This window comes from Borostomias antarcticus, assembly GCF_949987555.1.
Source record: "Borostomias antarcticus genome assembly, chromosome: 25".
Taxonomy (NCBI): domain Eukaryota; kingdom Metazoa; phylum Chordata; class Actinopteri; order Stomiiformes; family Stomiidae; genus Borostomias; species Borostomias antarcticus.
Genome location: NC_140258.1, coordinates 11,898,131 through 11,922,527, shown reverse-complemented (window position 1 = coordinate 11,922,527; position 24,397 = coordinate 11,898,131). Strand labels below are relative to the sequence as shown.

Below are 24,397 nucleotides of genomic sequence, written 5' to 3'. Positions count from 1 at the left end.
GTAGATGGTGAGATTCTAAAGTTGAGGTATTAAATGAATCATTCCATAAAACATTGGAATTGATATAGAAACAAAGAAAATAGGGTCACACAGGCTGTACTCGTATTAGAGCAGGGGTGTCAAACATACGGCCCGCGGGCCAAAACCGGCCCGCCAGATGGTTCAAACCGGCCCACGAGACGACGTCCAAAATTAATAAAAAGGAACAGATATTCCAAATTTGTCCAGCAGAGGTCGCACTGACATAACGAGAGATCCGGAAATAAACAGCACGTGACAGCAACGCGCCCAGAATCATCTGGCAATCGTGCCTTATCGTTATTAAGCTCTTGTTGTCAAAATTACCCACGGTTGCACCGTCATTACCAAAATGTCTGTCAAAACGGAGAAAAGTTGACACAGAGTGCAGAGTTTTCCAAGAAAAATGGACTGATTCTTATTTATTCACAGAAGTGAAAGGGAAACCTGTGTGCTTGGTGTGTAATCAGCAAGTTTCAGTGCTCAAGGAATATAATATTCGACGCCACTATGAGACTCATCATGGTGAAAAATACAACCATTTGCGAGGACAACTGAGAATAGAGAAGATAAATGAATTGTTAGTGGGTCTGAAGAAACAGCAGTCTGTTTTTACCCGTAGCCGAGAGGTCAGTGATGCAGCGGTGAAAGCTAGCTACCTTATTGCTAACGAGTTAATGTTAGGATCCAAGCCATTTTCTGAGGGCGAGTTCGTGAAAACATGCATGCTGAAGGCTGCAGAAATCGTGTGCCCTGAAAAGCGACAGGCCTTTGCCAACATTAGCCTAACGAGGAGCACTGTCGCAGATAGAATTTCAGATCTCTCGGCAGACTTGGACAGCCAAATGAATCACAAAGTCAAGTCATTTGTTGCATTTTCGGTTGCAATTGATGAGAGCACTCTGAAGAATACAGTTCTGTTAAAAATAACATTTACTGTGGTAATGTAATATTTAAAGACCATGAACATTGTGCAGTATAATATCAGTCAGCAGCTTCAGCACAAAATAGTTTGGTCTGGTGTAACTCTATTGCTCATGCACTGCTATCACTTTTATGGGTTTTTGAAATGTACAAATTTAATACATTTACAAGGCAGGGTGATAACGTTCTTCATAGCTCCCACTTTAGTTTGTGCATAGTGTGGTGAGTCAGTTCAGGTGGTCAGATGTGAAAATGTATCTACTGTACATTAAAATAAACAAGTTGTTTTAATCAAAGTGAAATGCCATTTTTTCAGTTCCATAGGCCTATCTGTGAATAAATGTTTTGTGCCTTTGTAGATCCACTGTGATCTGTGAGTTATAATGCACATATATAGGCTAAATGATAAATTAAGGCATAATATTGAAATATTGAAAAACAAAGGTAAAGATTTGGAGTTGACGTTATTTCTAGGTTATTTTGCTATTATTTTACTGGCCCGGCCCACTTGAGATCAGATTGGGCTCTATGTGGCCCCTGAAGCAAAATGAGTTTGACACCCCTGTATTAGAGCAATCTAATTAATATTCCTATGCCATCCCCTCGAGTAACCGCCCACATGATGCATAATAAAAACTGATTAATTTCATCTCCTGACAAATCGAACAACTGCTTCAGAAATTAAGATGGGGATGCATCAAATAAAAGGATTTATAATTGCTAATGCAACAAAAGCTTTCTGCCAACAGTTGAAAGAACATGGCAACATATTCACAAACCACAGAAGAAAATTACTTATGAAGACATGATGATCCTAGTTGAGGATGTCAGTAAGGCACAGAGGAGCAGAGCTCACCCTCCCCTGTGGTCTTACCTCTAAGGTCAACAGCTACATCCTGGTTCTCGCAATCACAGTAACAAACCTAGACCAACCAGTAGCTACGCGTTGCTGCTAGCTAGCTGTTAGCCTAGCACAAGGGTCCTGTTCCTCAATCCTCACGCTGCTGATGGGGGGGTGAGGGAAGGTGGTGGTGGTGGGGGGGTGATTGTCTGTGGACAGGGAGAGGATGGGGCAGACAGCTCTGGTAGTCTTGAGTCAAGTAGGGAGTTGGGGGGGGGGGGAGATCAGGGCATCAGTCGCTGTCAAATTTGATGGAGTTGACGGTGGTGGAGATGGCTCCTCCCCTGTAGCTGCCACGCTTCTTCTTTGTCTTCTCATGGCGGAAGGACTTCCCCTTCGTGAACCTCAGGGCGTCGTTAGCTTTCTGACCCCAATCTCCGTTAGCTCCCATCTACGACAGAACAGCAGACGCTCAGTTCCCTGAACCACTACATCTTAAGACATAACATCAGTTCAGCTATGACTGTTGTAATAGGTTTGACTGCTTAGAGGTTATTTAACTGCTAAAATGAGGGTTAGAGCACATAGGCCTTGAGGAGGCACTAGTATTTCTTTCACAGTGGCGTTTATTTTATGTCTCTTGTACAATATGTACTCAAAAGAGCATTTTTTTTTTTTTTTAAAAAGAGCCACGTTTTAGATCAAAAGCTCTCCTCTATAAAGGGAAAAAGATCTGCAGTGGCGTTTTTCATTGAGAGAGGTTTTTGCTGAGTCAGGGTTGTAATTCTCACCTTGGCGTCGAAGGAGTTGTCTGCGAGACGCTCGTCCACCTCAACGTCCTCCTCTCTTATTCTACGGAAAGGTACATTGCCAGTCTTTTCAGAACGTGCGAGTGCAGAGGGACAGAGAGAATGCATTCGGGTCAGTATCAAGCTATGGTTAGTCCCATGACACCATGCAGATCTATAGACCAAAGAAAAACGAATTGCACTGCGTCTCATCCGGGTGCCAGCAGCGGCGATATTGTTCAGTAATATTTCCTATAAAACTGACCCTACGCATCATCAATTAAGTCATGTGGTGTACAGCCCATCTAAGTGGCTCACAGCCCATCTAAGTACTGTGGTGTGTGGTATTGGGCTCCCCTGGGCCTTGCTCCGGACAGTAGCACCCCTCGTCTGCTGTTCCTACCTTCTGTTTGACCTTGGGGAAGGTCTGTGGTGTGGTTGTCTCTTTCTTGGTCTCGGGTGTCTTCAATTCATCCTTTTTCCTCTTGCCCTTTGTCCCTGTGGAGGCAGAGATGGTTACACTGTGTTCGTAGCTCCTGAGAAACCCCCATCTGGGCTATAAACCCGAGCGGTGTCAGATGACAGCTTGCTCTAAAGCCCAATAAACCTGGAGACATAAAAACAAACCAGCTTGACCTAATAGCCCATCATGTGAAGGGCTGTTACCACCGACTGTAAACGCTGCATAATTCACTCCCGTCTTGTTAAAAAGGTAAAGATCGGTCCCGAAACGAGCAGTCGTCAAAACATCTCTGGTGAGTGGGTGCCCTGTTTTCTGAGGTATGACATCAGCACTAACTTTAAAGACCACAGCATGTTGAACAGTTGGACTAGGCACATGTTCGACTGATCTACCAAATCACCTGCCATCTCAAATACCCCATCACTATGATTTGTAGATTGTGTGTAGATTTTCGGAACACTGAACACTAAGTAGCAGTTGGTGTTCAGCTCAAAAACACTTACCGTTGGTGGTCGGGGTGGCGGCCGCCGGAGTGGGCGCTGTAGCCTTCCCTGCCTCCTCCTCCTCTTCAGACGAGCTGTCTGAGGAGCTGCTGTCCTGCTTGGCCGGGGTGGTCTTCGGGGTGGTCTTTGGGGTGGTCTTTGGGGTGGTAGCAGGGGTAGCAGCTGGTTTCACCGTCTTTTTACTGGTGACCTCCTCTTCCTCAGAGCTGCTGTCACTGGAGGAGGACTCTGCAGGCTTGGCGGCCTTCTTGGCTGCAGGAGCGGCGGCTTTGGGCGTAGACGCCTTCCCATTGGTCAGGGCAGGCTTAGCGGGTGGGGCTTCTGTCTCGGAGTCAGAGGAGTCAGAGGAGCTGCTGTCTGCGGTTTTGCCTGAAGCTGGGGCGGCGGTCTTCGCTGCTACGGGCTTGGGCGTCGTTGCGACCTTCTTTGTCGCCTCCTCTTCATCACTGGAGCTGTCCGAGTCACCGCTGCTCGAGTCTGCGGCCGCCTTGCTAGCGGGCGTGGCCGGGCTCTTGGCGGCCGGGCTCTTGGTGGCCGGGCTCTTGGCGGCGGGTGTGGCCTTCTTCGTTGTGACCTTCTCATCCTCCGAGTCGGAGCTGTCGCTGTCTGAACTGCTCTCAGCCGCGGCCGGTTTGCTCACTGGGGTGGGAGGTTTGGAGGCTGGGGCCGCTGGCTTAGCTACTGCTGCAACCTTGGCCGGCTCCTCGTCTTCATCAGAGGAAGAGTCCGAACTGCTCTCAGCCGCGGCCGGTTTGCTCACTGGGGTGGCAGGTTTGGAGGCTGGGGCCGCTGGCTTAGCTACTGCTGCAGGCTTGGTTTTGGCTGGCTCCTCCTCTTCATCAGAGGAAGAGTCAGAGCTGCTGGAAGCGGCCGCTTTGGCGGCGGCAGCAGGGGGTTTAGGGGTAGTGGAGGGTGCAGCTGCAGGTTTGGCCTTGGCCGGCTGCTCTTCATCGGAGGAAGAGTCCTCAGACTCGGAGCTGCTAGCTGCGGCGGTCTTGGCGGGGGCAGGTTTCGGGGTGGGAGGGGCTGCAGGCTTAACGGCAGCAGCAGGCTTCGCTGGGGCCTCGTCTTCTGAACTACTGTCAGAGTCTGTGGGCACACAAGAGAACAGTTACTTACGATTTAAAAAGTGAATTCATTCAAATGAATAGTTTGAACCCAAGATTCTTCTGACCCACATATCTACTGGTGTTTAGTGAAAAGGGGTCAGATGAAGATAATCAACGGAGCAGGGTGAGAAGAGAAACAACAACAACAAATGACAACAAATGTCACGTCTGCCAGTTCTCATGTTGGTGTTTATCTAGGGAAGAACTATCTCTGACCACATCACTAACAGGTAGGACAGGTGAGAATGATCCGCAAAATAACCCCTTGAAATGTACTGACAGGAGTTGTCCAAACCTTTTTTTTTTTATATTAAATTTAATATAATATAAAATTCTGTTGATTTGACTGCCTCACCTGAGCTTGAGGACTCAGCTTTCTTAGCCGGGGGGGGAGTCTTTGCTGGGACAGCCTTGGCTGCTGGCTTCTTCTTTGCTGCTGGCTTCTTCTTCGCTGCTGGCTTCTTCGCCTCCTCTTCCTCATCCTCTGAGCTGGAGGAAGATGAGTCTTTCTTCGCAGGTGCAGCCTTAGCTTTAGCAGGGGTCACCTTGGCAGGAGTGACCTTCGCTGCTGGTTTCTTCACCTCTTCTTCCTCTTCATCTGAGCTGGATGAGGAATCTTCTCCTGCAGGAGCAGCTTTGGCTGGTGTAGCCTTAGCAGGAGTGGCCTTAGCAGGAGTCGCCTTAGCAGGAGCAGCCTTAGCAGGAGCAGCCTTCGCCGGGGTCTTCTCCTCTTCATCTGAGCTTGAATCTGAGAGGAACAAAATATTGGCTTGTCAATCAGACATCAGACTGGTCTGACCAGGATGAGCGAAGGAATTAAATCAGTTTCTGACAAATGTTTTTGACTTTGCAACAGTCCGACAAGGTGTGCAACGACGCCCAAGGTGTGAATCTATACCAAAAATTCTATAGATGGCTGTATAGCTGTATATATTTTTAATTTGTTTTTATCCAAATCGTCGATTAATCAGGTCTTTTTTGGGGGGGGGACACGCTGATGTGCTTGTGACACCAACTAAGAGAGTTGGTAGCACCAGTGGAAAATGTTAGTTTTGAACCGTGGGAAACGGACGCTGTGGGTTCCTACCTGTGCTGTCCGAGCTGGACTCCTGCTTCTTGGCAGCAGCTTTAGGGGGGGCCGGCTTGGCTGGGGGGGTCTTCACAGGGGCAGGTTTAGCTAGGAGGAACAAAGCTGAACATGAGACGACATCTCTTGGAGAGACCGAGGGGGGAAGCTCTCAAATGTCTTGCCCAGGAAATTCCTCGTCTAGCAGTAGATATTTGGGTCTCCATTTTGAGGATCAGTGGTTTGATCCCCACCTCACCCACCTGTTACACCTACACACTTGAGATGTTGTCACTAGATTATCACTTGGGAAGTGATAAAAACATGACCATTGGCTGGTTTAGTCGGAATTCCCTCCCATGTGTTGTCAACTCTGCAATCCCCTCAGAATTTCCACAACTATGGGGCTTAGGGCCCTGGTTTAGAACACAGCCTGGGAAGGAAATGCATAGTCAGCTGGACTTACCTGCTACTTTCTTCTTCTCTGCCTCCTCCTCATCGCTGCTGTCATCACTGCTGTCTGAGGAGCTGTCCGGGGTCTTGCTGGCGGCTGGAGGAGCTGGGGCCGGAGCTGGGGCCTTCTGGGTAGCAGCAGGGGGAGGAACTGCACTGTAGGTTCCTACAGCGACAGAAGGGGGCATCAGTATGAAACTAGTCACTGACTCAAACCAAACTCATATCCTAGTACCAGTTAGGGGTAGGGGGGGGGATTTAGTTACAAATCACAATTCTTGTGCGTGACGATTTTTTAAATCGCCATGCTGCCTCAAAACCGCTATATAAATGAAAGTTATTATTATTGTATTTCAGGAGGGAAAAGTTAAACTGAAATAAAACCCAAGAGCTTTCCAAGTGAGTTTGACGGTATGATTCAGTGTTTTAAAAATTATATATATATATATATTTATTTTTTTAATCGCAATACGATTAATACGATAATATCGAATCACAATACTTACAGAATCGCAGTTGCCACGAAAATCACAATATATATCGAACTGGCACCTAAGTATCGGGATAGTATCGAATCAGGAGGTCCCTGACGATTCCTGTCGCTAGTACCAATATTCAGATATGTAAAGGAACAGACGACACACACCAGGTTTGGGTTTTTTTTTCGGGGGGGCTTGGTCTTCATCAGAGGACGAGTCCTCACTACTGGACTCCGCTGCAGCAGGTGCCGGGGTCGGGGGGGCTGGAGCTGGGACGGGGGTCTTCACTGGGACCTACAGACAGAACCTGGATCAGTCTTCAGGGTAGGAACATACTTAACAGGACGTTAACAGGACGATTTGCATCTTTGCTTTCCATCGCCATTCTAGTTCCCATTTCTCCCTAATAACACAATTCAAACCAGGTTATACTTTTGTATAAAAGGTAAGTTTACCGGTGATGTTCATACCCCACTATATCCCTTGCCCTAAATCTGGTTCCTATCCACTGGGCCAGTCCCCCTGTCCAACCACTAACCCTCAAATCATGTATAGTGTTTGACAAAGCACTGCTGATTTCACTTCTTATAGTATCCCTTACTGATCATGATTGGGATGTACAGTCGGCTCACTTGCTCTAGACAAATGTATTTAATGTAAGTCGCTTTGGATAAATGCCGTCTGCTAAATGACAAACGCTAAAAACAAAGTTGAGACTCGGGTGACGGTACCCACCTTGGCAACGGGTGCCTCGTCCTCGGAGTCACTGGAACTGTCCTCGCTGCTGCTCTTCTCCTTAGCAGCTGCTTGTTTGGGAGGTGCGGCGGCCTTCGGGGCGGCGGGCGGGGCCTTCCCTTCTGCACACCAGAGTACACGTCAGTCAACCAGAGGTAGGAACCAGCACACACACTCCTGATAGGTACACCTCTGGGTTCACCTGCACGGTCTGGTTAAGCGCACGTAATGTAGTGACAGTCCTGGAAAATTCTCAAAAACTTGTAAGACACATAACTAAGTCTTAAGCTGTGTTCGGAATCACTCCCTATTCACTATATAGTGCACTATATAGGGCGTCAGCCATTTTGTTTGTAGTGTCTGAATTCTCCTCGGAATTCTCGTTCCCTATATAGTCCACTATTTATTACCCACAATTCACATTGATTTGCAGGGAACAGTGCATGTACCCTACATTTTCTCCGTTCCCTAGGTAGTTCACTACATGGTGAACCCTATATAGGGAATAGGGAGTGAGGGAACGAGGGAGCGATTCCCAACACAGCTTTAGTGTGTATAGATGTCCCTGGACTCACTGGCTGCTGTGGCTTTAGCTGGCTGTTCATCCTCAGAGTCAGACTCCTCACTGCTGGAGCTGGTGTCCTTCTTCCTGCCGGCTGCCGGCGGAGCGGGCGCGGCCTTCACTGGGGCCTTGGCCACTGCAGGCTTCTGACAACAGACAAGACGGGTCACAAGATGAGCAACGGAGGCCACAATCAAGCTACAGGGACCCAGTTTGAATTTAAAAGGATAGGCTCTGTGCACCAGCTCCACTACTTCCTGAAAGTCACTTGGCATCTTTATTTCCTGTCCTATATGATTGGCTTAAGTGATTAATCAGGTGTGCAGAAGACCCAGCGCACACCTGATTAATCACTTAATCCAATCATATTGGACAGGAAATAAAGAAGCCAAGTGACTTTCAGGAAGTAGTGGAGCTGGTGCACAGAGCCTATTGCAAGCAACCTCCTCTTCATAATATAATGCCTGATCTAAAACGATTGGATCGATGTAAACACGTTTCTCCGCCACACAGCTGCTACCAATCTAATCTAATCTACCAAGAGATTAAGAATTCCAATGTACCTGTACCCGTACTTCTTACACATGGAAAATAAACGTTCTATTCTTTTAATCATGCCAGGTCAGGGACTTGTACGAGACAGGGAGGAAGGAAGGTTGGGTTGTAGAGATTGAGTGGTCCTCCAATTAGTGTTCCCTCAGCAGTTAGTTCTAACCAAGGTTATAATAGTTTTGCTTTTTTCATTAGTTTTTATTTTTATATCGTTTTAACTTTGTGTTTTCAATTTCAGTTTAGATTAGTTTTAATGCAGGTTTGCTAGTTTTTTTTTTTTTTTTTTTTTTGTTTTTTTTTTAAATGCTTAGTTTTAGTTTCGTTTTTATTAGTTTCAGTATTAGTTGTATTTTTTTTTTTTCTTCTGTGCTAGCCTTGTGAGACCATCCTGATCTCGTGAGCTCACGTTGTTTCACTCCGTGTGAAACAAACCATCTGGCGCACATCAGGTTACTTCAGCGCAGGGACACAGATAAAGAAATAATGGAGGATAGATTTCATATCCACCCAAAATACTAGGCTTATGTATGAAATGAAAAAGACTAAAACTAAGGACATTTTCTCAATAATTTTAGTTTATTTTAGTTTTGTAAACACGCAATACAGTTTTAGTTAGTTATCGTTTTTTTTTTGTAAAGTCTAGTTTTTTATTTTATTTCAGTTGACAAATGTTTTTTCACACGTAGTTTTTCGTTTTTTAGTTAGTTTTTGGTTAACTCTAATAACCTTAGTTCTAACCTAGATACCTTGGCAGGCGGCTGGTCCTCGGACTCCTCACTGCTGCTGGACTCTGCTGCTTTAGCAGTCGCCGCTGGCTTGGCTGGCGTAGTCTTGGTAGCTGTAGGAGAGAAGACAGGATCTAGAGACTGCTTGCAGGATTGAAAGGCTCAGTCTGAGACCATCAACGCCATTATGCCTTCGGAGAGCCTAATTCAATCATATCCTATGCAAGCACACAAAATGGCCATCCTGTGTACTGTGCATCCGTTTGTGTTGCTTGACAGTTGACCAGGCTGCTGCATACTTCAGATCCTTTCCCTAACGCTCATTACAAATAATACTGTATGTATATTAACGGATTTAACTCAATATCACAGAGGTCTTTACAAGATCCCATAGATGACAGTAGGGATGCGGCGATTGCAAAATTCTGGGCCAACGCCGATGTTTAAAATAACAATCCGGACGATGCCGATGGCCGAAGTTAATTTTATTTTAATTTAATTCCCCCTTTTGTGCCAGGGAAACAAAGAAATGAAGTGTTTGGTTCCAAAAGGCCAATTTTCATTTCACTTTAATTTGAAAGCAAACTACACGTGCATTTGCGGCGTTACGTCACAGATCTAATCCGAATCTGCAGCTGGGTAGGCTACGTTTTGCACAAAAAAAAAGCTATAATTGTTGCGACATAACATCGGCCACTACCATCGGTGAATGTCATTTTATTTGCCGATGGCAGTCAACAAGGCCAACGTCGGCAGATGCCGATGTTCGGCCGATGCATCGGTGCATCCCTAGATGACAGATATATATATATATAGTATAGGCTCTGTGCACCAGCTCCACTACTTCCTGAAAGTCACTTGGCATCTTTATTTCCTGTCCTATATGATTGGATTAAGTGATTAATCAGGCAGACCCAGCGCACACCTGATTAATCACTTAATCCAATCATATTGGACAGGAAATAAAGAAGCCAAGTGACTTTCAGGAAGTAGTGAAGCTGGTGCACAGAGCCTATTGTGTAGGTTCTGATACAGTTGATCATAAAGAGCATCAATTTGAATAGTCATGTTCAGTTAACCTAGTCTGAGTCAGAATGGGGCAGAGGGTAATAGTTTACACACCTGCTGGGGTGGCTTTAGCTTTAGGTGCAGCTTCCTCCTCATCACTGCTGTCTTCGCTGCTGGAGCTCTCCGTCTTGGACTTCTTAGCAGATGGGCCATTGGTATCTCCTGGTTCGGTGGCCTTGCGCTTCTTGGCTTCAGGAGACCTGGGAGAAACACACACACAGAAACGTTATAACCATACCTGAGGGAAAACTGGATTGCCATTGCTTTGACATGAGGTTTAGCTTTAGTTGGAACTTGTGTTTGCTTACTAGGGCATTGGAAGACCAGTCATTGGACGCTATGATCATCTGGAGTGCAATTGATTGTAGTTCATTGGCTAGATTACACTGACACGCATAATCTAGTTTGAGCAAACCCCTAGTTTGGTGAATTATCATAAATTGGAAATGTTGCTTGGTGTAAGGCGGAGTTTAATCTCTCCAACCATGAGGGAAGGTAGCAATACAAGTGTGGCTCATGGTCACTTTACTTACTTCACCCAAAAGTTGAAAATGTCTACCAGATTATCTTCATTAGTGTCCTGCGGGACCTGTTTAGACAAACACAAGAGTATCTATTATAGGTACCATTAGATTACACGATTATTGTGTCGTTTACTCATACCTTTTAGGCAAGGCAAGGCAAGTTTATTTATATAGCACATTTCAGCCACAGGGCAATTCAAGGTGCTTTACATGAGACATTAAAAGCATTAAAACAAAAAGCAAGACATTTAAAACAAAAGGCAGGACAAATTAAAAGCATTAAAACAAAAAGCAAGCATCTAGCTTTTAGCTAGATAACCAGCTAGTTAGCGTTAAACTGGAATCAGAAGTATTAGCTAGGTTAGCATTAATGCTAACAGACACGTTCAGTGGAAAACAACTCACATTAACCACATTACCATATCAAATATGATACGATAAGAAATACATTGTAATGCAAATGCATCTTGCAAAAGGTTATCTGACATGATTAGTTAGTTATCAACACGTGTTTCCAAACAGAGAGATTGGCCTTAACGCGTAGGTTAGCCAGACTGAAAGCTTTTATCCAGGTATCCTTTTTTAAGACAGCTCCACATTCGCTTTTACGAGACACTCACCACTTTAGCCTGCTTAACGAACTGCTGGGCAGCCTTTGTGAACTTGTTTTCTAGTAGAAAGGAATAAACGTGTTTAAAGAGATCACTCGGCACCGCATTGTGTTCAGCCATCTTGGACACGCTGGTTGGAAAGGTCTGAGCGCGTCAAGCGTGCGTAAAAACCACGGCGCGTAATAATGACGCACCAGAAGATCTACACCCCCGTTTATAAAAAAAGGGAAATTTCTGTAAGTTCTGCAAAATTATTTTATTTTGCTATTATGTAAAAAATGTCTGTAGGGCTTTAATATTGTTGTTTATTCCATCAAAGGTTTATAGATCTTAGCTACTTCTACTACTACATCCCTCCATGTGGTATGGTCTGTCTCAGACATTATACGTCATGATAAAGCTCCTGTTGTCCCTCATGTCAACACGAAGTCCTTGGTGATGTCCGGAAGCATTGACATGGAATAAGCGGACTGTTCAGCCAGTCTTAACGTTGAATAGCATTTTTCTTGACTTGCACCTCACATCGTGTAACCATGCCTCGTTATGAGCTTGCCCTGATTGTGAGGGCCATGCAGAGACCAGAGACAGCTGCAGCTTTGCGGAGGACAGTGGAGACCTTGATGGAGAGGGGAGCTGTGGTCAGAGGCTTGGAGAACCTTGGAGAGAGATTGCTTCCTTACAAAGTATCTAAACACAACCAGCGGCATACGCGTGGCGGGTACTTTCTGATCGATTTCCACGCAGCTCCCAGCATCGTTACTGGGTTGCTTGACCATTTGGAACGGGACATAGACGTGGTGAGGCCCACGGTCTTGAAGAAGGAGGCCGAGGTGTCCATTGCGCATTGCTGTGGGCCCACATCCCCAAAGCCCGAGGACACCGTCCAGAATTGAGTGTAAGCTCTATAGTAAAGTAGTAGCCTACACATTTTGCTCTTGAATACAAGTTTGCTACTCTACTACTACTTTGAGAAGCTCTGTAAAATGCTGTTACTTTCGTCTTTACAGGACATTTGACCCGGACGACCCCATCCCCCTGGAGCTCCACTGTTCATTGTCTTTATGTATCATCATTTCTCAGATTGATGTAATAAACTGCACTTTTGTATCTTCCTTGTCTATCTGTCTGCAACCGTGCTGTCGCTGGGGCAGAGGTAATAAACACGCCACCGAAAACATTACCTCTCACCCTGCGCTGGGTTCAAGTTCAAGTTCAAGGCTTTTATTGTCATGTGTATTTATAAAATACAATGAAATGCACTGTGCCCGGCACTCTCAGACATCAAGACATGACTTAAGACAGTAAGACATTACAACAATATGATAGGAGACGTTTACAAAATAAGACACTATAGACACTACGAAATACGACAATAAGACATTAAGACATTACAAAGAGACATTCAAGTGCATAGAGCAAAAGTAGGAGCATCAAAAGTAGGAGGTGGAGGTAATTAGACATTGTAGGCTATGTCATTGGTACGTGCTGATCGGAAGGGAGGCAAGTGCACAGTTTGACTGACTCAGCTTCAGGTGTTTGATTACATTACATTAGTCATTTAGCTGATGCTTTTATCCAAAGCGACTTACAATATTGCATTTAATGTAGGAAAAGTTAGTTTGTGAGGCTAGAAGGCAGCCTGGGAGTGCACCTCAACAACAAACTGGACTGGACTGACAACACTGCGGCCCTCTACAGGAAAGGTCAGAGCAGACTTCTTCCTCAGGAGGCTCAGGTCCTTCAATGTGTGTAGCAGGCTGCTGTGGATGTTCTATCAGTCTGTTGTAGCCAGCACACTGTTGTTTGCCGTCGCCTGCTGGGGAGGCGGCATCAAGTCTGGGGAGTCGAACAAGTCAAACAAACTGGCAGATGGGGACAGATGGGGAGCACTTTCAGCCACAGGCTCCTCCCACCCAGGTGCACTATGGAGCGGTTCAGACGTTCCTTTGTGCCAGCGGCCATCAGACTGTATAACAGTGCCTGTTGTGGAGGTGTGCATGTATGTATGTATATATGTGTAATGTATGTATGTATATATGTGTAGGCTATACTAGATATATCTATACAACCTGGATGTATGTATGTATATAAGTGTACTCCTAGACATGTCTATTTATACAGACTGGATATATGTATGTACATATTTTTATTCTATTTTATACTATATTGTAGCCTGCACATGCTGTACATGGATGTACTGTATATAGTCTGTGTTCTTCCTCTTTTTTGTGCTTACTACTCTGTATCTAGTGCATTTTCCAACCTTGCCGTAATCTTTCCACTGCTGAAATACCAAATTCCCCCCTAGGGGGATCATTAAAGTATCGTTCTAAAGAGCTAAGCCTTTAAATAGAAAAGAGTCAACTTCCGCCAACATTTCCACCAACATTTCCCCACCCAAGGGTCCAACTTCCAAATTGTATTCTGGCCTATCAGCAGTATATTTTACATGACATTACAATCATTTAGCTGACGCTTTTATCCAAAGCGACTTACAATAATTGCATTTAAAGTAAGAAGTCAGTGTACTACTACTCACCAGAACTCATAAGTGCATCTCCTTTCTAAAACAACTTACTAAGAACATAATCTAGTGCTGAAGGTAAAGTGAAGAATTGAAACTAAAAATACAATGGGTGCTTTAGAGGGAGGATCCTGGTAGTACTTTTTGAAGAAGTGAGTTTTGAGCCTGCAGCGACAGATGGGCAGCAGCGACTCTGCTGTCCTGACCTCAGTGGGCCGGCAGGTCATTCCACCACAGTGGGGCCAGACAGGAAAGAGCCATGTTGATTGGCTGCTGGGGCCTCGGAGTGATGGGGCAACCAGTCGCCCCGAGGTAGCAGAGCGTAGCGGTCGGGAGGGGGTGTAGGGTTTGACCATGGCCTGGAGGTATGGGGGAGCTGTTCCTTTCATTGCCCTGTAGGTTAGTACCAGAGTTTTAAACTGGATGCGAGCCGCTACAGGGAGCCAATGTAGAGAACGGAGGAGAGAAGTTGTGTGGGAGAACTTGGGGTGGTTGAACACCAGGCGAGCAGCAGCTTCTGGACAAGCTCCAGAGGTTTAATGACTGGATGAGACTAAATCATCAATTTTCCATTTTGTGTTGGAGTTAAAAGCATTTAATACTAGACACATAGATAACTTGTAACTAGTTTGTATCACATTTTGAACACACTGGCTTAAAAGCTCCAAGATACAGACAGAGCTCAGACAGAAAGGTCAAGGGGACTAAAACCAACCAATTGTGAGGGAATCTGTTAGATGAGTCTCATTCTGGATGTTGAGGAGAGAAGAGGCCTATGCTTTCTAGTTAAGATAGTTAGTTGGGGAATGTTTAGTGCCAATTTAGGTCTAGCTTTAATTTAATGTCCTTATTAATAAGTGTGTGTGTGTGTGTGTGTGTGTGTGTGTGTGTGTGTGTGTGTGTGTGTGTGTGTGTGTGACAGAGGCAAAGCCATTTGTTTTCCTCTAAGGCCAAACACATTTCTTTCATGGAGCCAAGTCGATATGGAGGAGATTGAATCTTACATTCCAGGAATGTAGCTACGACATTTCATGCCAAGGCCAGTCAACCTTGCCCTGTCTTTATCAGCAGCAAACCCGGCGCCTAAGAGATCACAGTTGTGGGAGGCTTTTGAATGTGGGCCCTCCCTAAGGACAGTGTACTTTTCATGTGTTTGCCAACAGATTATGCCTTTAATATAACTTGAAACCATTTGTAGCCACAATGAGAAGTAACTATCACCATCAGACTGAGGAGATGTGGGTTGTACTAAATAAACAACAGATAAAACTATTTTCCAGAATTCCACTCAAGTCTCTCCTCACTATCCATCCTCTGCCAAGGTTGCTCTGACCTTCTCCACTGGAGGAATTGTTCTATGTGTTGTTGGGCTAAACAGATTCAGATGACTGCAGGCTACAGTTTATGAAGTTGGACTAGACCTTACTGTATTTCTGTAGTTTCCAAAAAGTGTATAAATGAAAAGTAAAGGCCTACGTGAGAGGGCTGCAGTGAGAGATCAGAATTAGACTGCAATGCGTTAGACCATAAAGTTAATAATAACTTCTCCGGTGACAATCGGCTGCTATAGTGACAGTTGGCACCTGCATGAACCGTGTCCGGATAGGCGGAGCTGAGCACCCAACGATTGCGCACGAGTCATCAGCGCACTTGGACGATTTTGATAGAAATGAGAATGAGGATCTAGCCCTACAACAGAGTTGCCTTCGGGTGAGAACTAGCCTATCCATCGTCACACTTTAGTTAATAATAATAATTAATAATTGCTGAAGCAATGGGAATTATAGCCTACACTGCGCTGTTACAACCTGGACGTTATGTGGCTTTATTTTGACATTCCCAGGAAGACGAGGCAAGTGATTGCTTCAGAAGAGTTCGTAGGATAATAATGTGGACATCTCTCCCGTCTCTCCTCCTCCTCTCCTTCCTGCGACCCTTCGCCTCCGTGTGCGCCGCCGGGTTTGAGTGTCCGGGCATCTGCCGCTGCTTCCCTGATACCGTCAGATGCAACAACCTGACGGAGAGGTCCGCGCCGGGGAGCCAGAAAGGCGCATACAGAAGGCTGTAAGTTATGGTTCATAGCCCCGGCTACTCTTCTGAGCAGGGTGTCGGCTACGAACTAATATGCTCTGGGACGTTTGATGAGATTATTGTAATTATACGAAAATGGTGTAGCTTGATGTGTGTTTTATTATATATTGCTGGTGCGCTTTTATGCACCGGCGCACTAAAGTTAAAGCTGAAAGCTGAAGCTGTTGGTTGGCGTCTATTGACCGTGAGACTGAAGGAAAAACATAAAACATGATGTCTTGTTGGATTTTTGGGGGGGAGATATGTACCAACAATAACCAATAGTTGTAATTTTGTCTCCTGTAAGTAACTGAATTAGATTTTGAAAAGTAGAAAAGATACGCACATTACTTCTTGTGGTGCTGGGTTAGGTAGGCTAATAATCACAATGAAAAGATTTCCCTAGAATACACCTTATACTTGACAATATTTCAAGCGCCAGCTATTCTTTAGGTCCATTTTCAAAGAGGTTGTGTCACACGCATATAAATCCAACATGTTATCAGTGGTTAGACTCACAAAAATCAATAATATTAGTATTGGGTGCACCACAAGAATCACAATACATATCTAGTTTAGCTATGTTACTAATCACGTGATAGCCTACTGTATGTAGGCTATATAATGAGTAGAATATTTGTGAATATGAAATGTATTGTGATTCTTGTGTAAGTCCACCTTCGATATTATTGTTTATTGTGCAAGTCCATCTACTAGTGATGACGTGAGCTGTTGGTGTCTATTTATATGGGTGCTTTACATGAGACATTAAAATCATCAAGACAAAGTGCAACACATAAAAGGTCATATAAAATAAATGCAAAAAGGACAACAAATAGAAGAGAAATAAAACACAGGAATAAAAGTTACGGTGCAGAGTATGAATTAATAATTATTTGATTTAATACAAGTCTTCAGTCTTGATTTAAAAGAACTGAGAGTTGCAGCAGACCTACAGTTTTCTGGATTTTTTCTTCCAGATATGTTTTGTTTTAACTCTGGGGACAGGAAGCAGGCCAGATGACCTGAGAGGTCTGGATGGTTCATAAAGTATGGTGATGGTCAAGCTGTGCCCTCAGACCCCAGTGTTCACCCAAGCCATGTGCGTACAGTGACGTTACTATCTGCGTTCGCTGTCAGGGTTTGAGAGATTGTTCAAATCCTTGAAGGGTGAGAATCTTGACCTTTCTGTGCGTGAGCCACAGAGCCTTGTATATGGGCAGATAAGCATCCTTGTATACTGCAGCAAGGCCAACAGACAAGACAACTCAAACCATGTGAGACACTGTGAATCTCATATGCGTTAGGCCTACAGGTGAGTGAAATTCAACTTCCACGACTACCTTTCAAACTCTTGCCAACTCTGGTCTCCTATACCAGATGATGTACTGTGGAAGAGGGGGTGTGATCAGAAGTGTCTTTATAATACATTCTTCTGAGGTGATTTGCCTCTCTGTATGCCTCCATCCCTCAAGTGTGTCCTTGTTAAGCCACAGAGAGTGACAGAGTCAAAACTGTCAACTCTCTGGGGACCGCGGATGGTCTCAATCTGAAGCTTATGTGTGAAACAGCATTGAAGTGACTGTCTGAAATGAACTAGGTTGATTTATTTGATCAGCTGCCATTTCATGTATCATACAGGTTTAATCTGACCACTCTGTCCTGTCCTCCTAGAGTGCTGAAGCACCTGTATCATACAGGCTTAATCTGACCACTCTGCCCTGTCTTCCTAGAGTGCTGAAGCACCTGTATCATACAGGCTTAATCTGACCACTCTGTCCTGTCCTCCTAGAGTGCTGAAGCACCTGTCCCAGAGCACCATCTCCAGCCTTTCCTTCGATGGTCTGACGAGGGTCCAACGAATGTAAGTATCTCAACCATATGATATATTGTAGTTATGTAGTAGTTATGGATATTCACGATATAACCAATGGCATCTACAGTGGAATTTGAGCTTGTTGGGATCTAGACTGAGATAATGTAAATATAAATCTTTAGTCCACCTGAGGTTCTTTTTGACCCAGAACTATTCAGTCAATCTCACCATGACTCCATCCAACTCTATGATTAACTTATTGTCAAAGGTTTGAAGCTCTAAGATGTTATATCTTTTGTCCAATTATTCAGACTCAACAATCTGTTTTTCCTGGGTGTGGTTTCAGAGAAATTGCTCAGAGTGTCACCCTAGAGACCATTGAGACCTTGGCGTTCAACAATCTTCTGAACCTGAATGAGATGTGAGTGTCCATCAGAACCTCCTGTTCCTCCTGATAACTCGATAAAAAATTGATTTGCTTGTTGGCTACGCGGTCGCAGGTATTGCAAATCTCGCCCACTGTCTAGTACCTGGCATAGAGTAGATGCGTCATACCAACGCTGTGATATCAATGACTCATGAGCCTTGTTAGAGGCGGGTACCAAACCAGCAGGCAGATGTAAACAGGACATCATTGTTGAACCCATCAAAATGTCTTCAATTAATAAATTCAGACTAAATACATTTTTTGATGGAAAAGCAGTACTTTTATTCTGCCCCTTTCTAAAAGCCCTGCTTTAATTATTTAAAAAAAAAAATTGTCTACAGTACATCAAAATGTTGCCTCTATCACCTTTAAATGTTTAAAATCTTACGAGAAATCTTACATACGCAGCTCTAAGGTTTACATTTTCGAAGGATTGTGCTTGATTGTGACTGTAATAACTTCAGATCTGACATACTGTACGTGGGACATCTTTTATTGTTTGACAGCAACATCCAGAACGTGAGAAGCCTGGTGCACATTGGCAGAAGGACGTTCAACAACCTTCCCAAACTACGTTATCTGTAAGTGAAAAACCTACTCAACATCTCATAAGAGGGGACCTCTGGCTTTCTAGTTCTTTGTTGAGCTTTTGGCTACTTCATGAAGCTGTTGGGGGCTCAGTCGTCAACAGCTGGGGGCAGCGACTCACTACGCTGATCCCTCCATGCTCATTTAGAGGGGTGTTGAGAGGGGTCAGGGAAGAATTTTTTACAGCTCACTTATCTGGCCCCCGGGTGATTACTGTTTTTTTGCTTCCCTCTGGAATATGTAGAGAGTGGGTCGTATGCCCACCTCCCTTGTTCTCTGTAAAGCGCATTGTGTTGCCTCTTGGTATGAAATGCGCTATACAAATAAAGCTTTGATTGATTGATTGATTGATTGATTGATTGATTTAGATATCATAGAAGATGTTTTTGGTGGAGTAAAGTTGTTGATGTTTTTGTTGTTGTCAATAGGAGTATCTCCAACACGGGGATAACTGTGTTTCCTGACCTGACGTCTATACACTCTCTAGAGCTAGATTTCATGCTGTGAGTATAAATATGCTATGATATTACAGTAAATAGAACAGGTTATCCGATCTATGAAATCAAGAATAACTTCAAACACAAAGTATTTATTCTGTGACCAGTGTGTGATATATAGTAACTGATGTGCAGTGACGCCCTGTGAGTGAACAGACTGCCATTATCCTACAGGTACATATGTGACAACCTCCATCTTCTGTCCATTCCACCCAACACATTTGTTGGAATGACAAGGGATTACATTATTATGTATGTTTCCTTTTAATTATAATAAGGTATCACTGTGTAGATTTGTTATGCTCACTACTCTGAGAAACATTAAAGTTAGATGAACCAAATCTTGATAATACAATAAGTTACCATTTATTAACAGAAAATTGTCATGTTGATTTTGTTATCTGTCCGTCTCCATTTTGCTCAGGAACCTGTTCAACAACGGCTTCAAACAGATCCAGGACCACGCCTTCAATGGGACCAAGATAGATAAACTGTATTTTCCCAAGCTTTTACGTAATTATTACATACAGCTGTAGCTATAAAGACTGGATGCTTTGAAAATATCCATGTGTGTTGTCCCCAGGGTACTGAAGAACAACAGGGGCCTCAAAGTGATCCACGGTGGGGCTTTCCGGGGAGCTGAGGGCCCCTGGCATCTGTAAGTGACTCTGGAGTCCCATCCAACAGATACTGTAGACAGAAGCATGTGGCCAGAATATACAAACTACCCTTTCAAGATGTTGGCACACTTTATTTTTCTGGGTGTTTTAGCATCTTTATTGACTCTTCTCTGTGTTTGGTGTTTTCCAGAGACGTGTCATCCACAGCCATAGAGACCCTGCCGTCACAGGGCCTGGAGCAGGTTCATGAGCTGGTGGCTCAGGGGGCCTACGGCCTGAAGAGGCTGCCCCCCCTCTGGGCTCTGGGCAGCCTGATGGATGCCCAGCTGACCTACAATAGCCACTGCTGTGCCCTTTCATCTAACAGGTAGTCTGACTCACCAGATGCAGGTTTTGAGGATAAACCTTATTATTAGTTTACTACTGCCCAGTGTCGACAGATTTTCCCCGCCCAATCAAATTCAATCCAGACTACGTGGAACAACAACAAAGTTAAAGTCGCACAGAAATGAAAAAAGCATTCTGTCCCATTTTGGTTCACATAATTGGTCATAGTGTTCACCTATTCAACGATGTATGGCAAAAAAAATTACAAAATTCGACTTTTGTTGTAATCTTATATCAAAGTATATAATTTCTTACTTCCTGGAAAACGGTAGCTCACGTGCAATTACGACACCAGGTACCTTAGATTTCAGGCCAACAATTTCACGACATCCACCCTGTCAATCAAAACGTCAACTACTCTGCAGCCTCAAGTGTTGAATATCCCGCCCGCTCGATAACGATCCAATGAAATTCATCTAAACGTATGTCCCGCCCTTGCAGCTCGTTTCAGGCGGAAATACGTCAAAGTACAGAAGCAAGATGTTCTCTAACGTCCCTTTCTGTGCGACTTTAAAGAAATACAGCATCCCCGTCCCCCCCGACCCCCCATGTCTGAATGTAATGAGTCCAGCACATTATTATGGGATGTCCTAGTAGGCTAAACCTCCATTGTGGTTCCCTGAGGACTGTGACTCAACCACACTCACATCTAGTCCAGAGACATGTGGTTCTCATTTCTCAAGATACCAGCACAACATTCAGGAAGGCCATAGGCTATAAGTGAGAGTCTGATGGCCACCGTTTACTTACTAAAGAACTAAGATGAATGTTATAGTAGCGCCAGCGAGAATGTACAGAATAGGTCAGAGTAAAGAATATACATCAGAGTAAAGAACATACCGGTACATAGAAGAGTACGAGTCAGCAGTGTGCACAGTATGCTGATGCTCCCATGCTCAGGCCCATTTTGAGCACAGAGGGGGGCGCTAGCACACAAACTTTGGAGTAGGTTGTGTTTGGAAAGCCCCTGCAAAATTGTATTCGTATGCCCATGTTAATACACAAAACACTACACCTGTTTAATATTTTCATTTTATTCATTTAGATATTACATAGTGTAAAATTGTCCAACAGAAAAAACAAAGTCCATTTTGAGCACAGTTTCACTCCCACCCCCACAGGAACCATCCAGTGAAAACTAATGGATCTACATACTCCCTATATGACAATGACCCATCTCCCAGGTAAGACTCTACATACTCCCTATATGACAATGACCCATCTCCCAGGTAAGACTCTACATACTCCCTATATGACAATGACCCATCTCCCAGGTAAGACTCTACATACTCCCTATATGACAATGACCCATCGCCCAGGTAAGACTCTACATACTCCCTATATGACAATGACCCATCTCCCAGGTAAGACTCTACATACTCCCTATATGACAGTGACCCATCTCCCAGGTAAGACTCTACATACTCCCTATATGACAATGACCCATCTCCAAGGTAAGACTCTACATACTCCCTATATGACAATGACCCATCTCCCAGGTAAGACTCTACATACTCCCTATATGACAATGACCCATCTCCCAGGTAAGACTCTACATACTCCCTATATGACAATGACCCATCTCCCAGGTAAGACTCTACATACTCCCTATATGACAATGACCCATCTCCCAGGTAAGACTTCATTATCTAAAATCTCAGTCCTCCAAAATGGTGAATCTGGTCACTAGCTTTAGTCATTCTGGTCATTTTGTCATTGAGTGGTAGGGCTGGGTTTAAAAAATCGATTAATCGATTCTGAATCGATTCTGAATCAAATGGTTCAGAATCGATTCATGAATCCCAAAATCGATCTTTTATTTAATGAATGAATGAATAAATGAAGGAATGAATAGTTCATTAATTCATTCAATGATTCATTCATTCATTCATTTTTGGAAATCAGTATCGATACCCAGCCCTAGTATTGATGTGTTGCATAACTTGGCAGTCATGTAATTAAGGTTACAGCTAAAACAAACAGGTTTTAGTAACACTAACCGAATCGATATTAAATCGAATCGAATTGAATCGTGATAATCGATTCTGAACCTTGTGAATCTGGATCGAATCGATTCTTGAAATTCGAATCGATACCCAGCCCTACTGAGAGGTTTCCACACTGCTGTCTCTAGGGTCCAGGGTGTCGGTGCAGCCTCCCCATACGATGTTGACCTTCCAGAGGACGACACCTACGGAGATGAGCAGGATACAGAGTTCAAGTGCAGCCCTGAGCCAGACGACTTCAACCCCTGCGAGGACCTGTCCGGTTTCAGCTTCCTGCGCGTGGCCATCTGGTTCATCAGCCTCCTGGCCGTCACCGGCAACCTCACCGTGCTCCTCGTCATCTTTACCAGCCGCAACAAGCTGACTGTGCCGCGCTTCCTCATGTGCCACCTGGCCTTTGCTGACTTCTGCATCGGCGTCTACCTGCTGATGATCGCCACCGTGGACATGCGCACGCGTGGGCGCTACAGCCAGCACGCCATCGAGTGGCAGACGGGGCCCGGCTGTAGGGCGGCAGGCTTCCTGTCCATGTTCGGCGGGGAGTTGTCGGTGTACACGCTGGCGGCAATTACCCTGGAGCGCTGGCACACCATCACCCACGCCATGCGGCTGGAACGGAGGCTGGGGCTGGGGAAGGCCGCCGGGGTGATGGCCGGGGGCTGGCTGGTCTGCCTGGGCATGGCACTGCTCCCCCTGGTGGGGGTGAGCAGCTACAGCAAGGTCAGCATGTGTTTGCCCATGGACGTCCACACACCACTGGCCCAGGCCTTCATCCTACTCCTCCTCCTCTTCAACGTGACGTCCTTCCTGGTCGTGTGCGTCTGCTACGTTCTCATCTACCTGGCGGTGAGGAACCCCGAGTTCCCCGGACGCAGTGCGGACGCCATGATCGCCAAGCGCATGGCGGTGCTCGTCTTCACAGACCTGATCTGCATGGCGCCCATCTCCTTCTTCGCCATTTCGGCCGCCTTCAAGGTCCCCCTCATCACCGTCACCAACTCCAAGATCCTCCTGGTGCTCTTCTTCCCCATCAACTCCTGCGCCAACCCTTTCCTGTATGCCATTTTCACGCGGGCGTTCCGCAGGGACGCCTACCTGGCGCTCAGCGTCCTGGGCTGCTGCGGCGAGAGCAAAGCCAACATGTACCGCATGAAGGCGTACTGCTCGGAGAACGTCATTAAGATGAGCTTTGGATCCAACAATAACAGCACGGCACTCAAGATGGCAGAGATCAGTCAACAGAGTTGCCCCCTCAATGAGGAGAAACATCCTAAACCTGCAGTTGACTCTTAAAATGGCTCCACGCATGTGGCCTCGTAGTGTCATCAACAATGACAATGATGCTAGGAAGAATACTTGTGAGAGGAGAAGCAGGACTAGCTGGGCTGAGGAAGAAGAGAGAACTTATATTGTGAATATTGTGAATATTTCCACTACATTGTCCCCATTGGAGGTTTCCCAAACAATACAAGACAAGAATCAGTGCAGAATGACTTGTTGTAGACTATTAAACGTAGAAGCCTAACATCAGAGGTTTGGTCTTGTGTTGTTGTGAAGGAAGGTGGAGCAGTGAGGTGGCAAGAGTCAGAGAGCAACTCTGTTGACAAAGGGCGCCCCCTTGTGGATGAGTTGTTTCCTGATTTCCTGATGAATTTCAGGAAAATAATGAAACGATAACAACAGTTTAACCTATATGTGTTTAATTTACCTTCATCATATTAATCTGTTGTGAAATTAAAGCTAAAAAGTAGGCTACCTTGCTGTTCACCTCACACAACAGGTGTAGGCTAGGCCTTACGGGGTAAAGGTTGGATGAGTTTGTGCTATTTTAACGACTAAAGTTTTTTTTTGAATGTCTAAATTAAGAGTTAGATCATTAAATATGTTGAGTTAAGGGTGCAGGCCGAACTGATGTAACAGTTTGTTGCCTATCTGCCCTTAAGTCCCGCCCTAAATAGGATCTCAAAGCCTAGTGACGTCAGTTAAATAGAAAAGTTGACCACAAACGTGATCCACACCGACTAAATCTCTCAACTTAAAT

General features: G+C 44.9%; 3 protein-coding genes across 5 annotated transcripts; 2 read left to right on the top strand and 1 right to left on the bottom strand.

Moving 5' to 3' along the window:
• Positions 1-1,278: 1,278 nt before the first annotated feature.
• nolc1 (nucleolar and coiled-body phosphoprotein 1) lies at positions 1,279-11,542 on the bottom strand. Of its 3 annotated transcripts, none has more exons than XM_084458593.1 (14): positions 11,431-11,542; positions 10,820-10,875; positions 10,341-10,486; positions 9,240-9,331; positions 7,955-8,087; positions 7,380-7,501; positions 6,812-6,938; positions 6,179-6,331; positions 5,734-5,823; positions 5,002-5,394; positions 3,538-4,626; positions 2,975-3,069; positions 2,575-2,658; positions 1,279-2,234 (listed from the first exon to the last, which is right to left on the bottom strand). In XM_084458593.1, exons 1-14 carry the CDS (start codon positions 11,539-11,541, stop codon positions 2,076-2,078), a joined length of 2,850 nt encoding a protein of 949 aa, XP_084314719.1. In that variant the 5' UTR covers position 11,542; the 3' UTR covers positions 1,279-2,075. The 3 variants fall into 3 exon arrangements, with proteins under 3 accessions (XP_084314719.1, XP_084314720.1, XP_084314721.1); XM_084458594.1 differs by having other exon boundaries at positions 7,955-8,084; XM_084458595.1 differs by having other exon boundaries at positions 2,099-2,234; positions 2,575-2,635.
• Positions 11,543-11,851: 309 nt separating this feature from the next.
• Positions 11,852-12,521, top strand: mrps6 (mitochondrial ribosomal protein S6). Its single transcript, XM_084458553.1, has 2 exons — positions 11,852-12,316; positions 12,429-12,521. The coding sequence occupies exon 1, from the start codon at positions 11,955-11,957 to the stop codon at positions 12,312-12,314; it is 360 nt and encodes a 119-aa protein (XP_084314679.1). The 5' UTR covers positions 11,852-11,954; the 3' UTR covers positions 12,315-12,316; positions 12,429-12,521.
• Positions 12,522-15,833: 3,312 nt separating this feature from the next.
• lhcgr (luteinizing hormone/choriogonadotropin receptor) lies at positions 15,834-23,649 on the top strand (the record flags this gene model as incomplete). The annotated part of the gene is made up of 10 exons (XM_084458902.1): positions 15,834-16,009; positions 17,808-17,879; positions 18,178-18,252; positions 18,765-18,839; positions 19,275-19,349; positions 19,518-19,595; positions 19,768-19,836; positions 19,927-20,001; positions 20,154-20,330; positions 22,485-23,649. 10 exons carry the CDS (start codon positions 15,834-15,836, stop codon positions 23,647-23,649), a joined length of 2,037 nt encoding a protein of 678 aa, XP_084315028.1.
• Between the last annotated feature and the right edge of the window lie 748 nt (positions 23,650-24,397).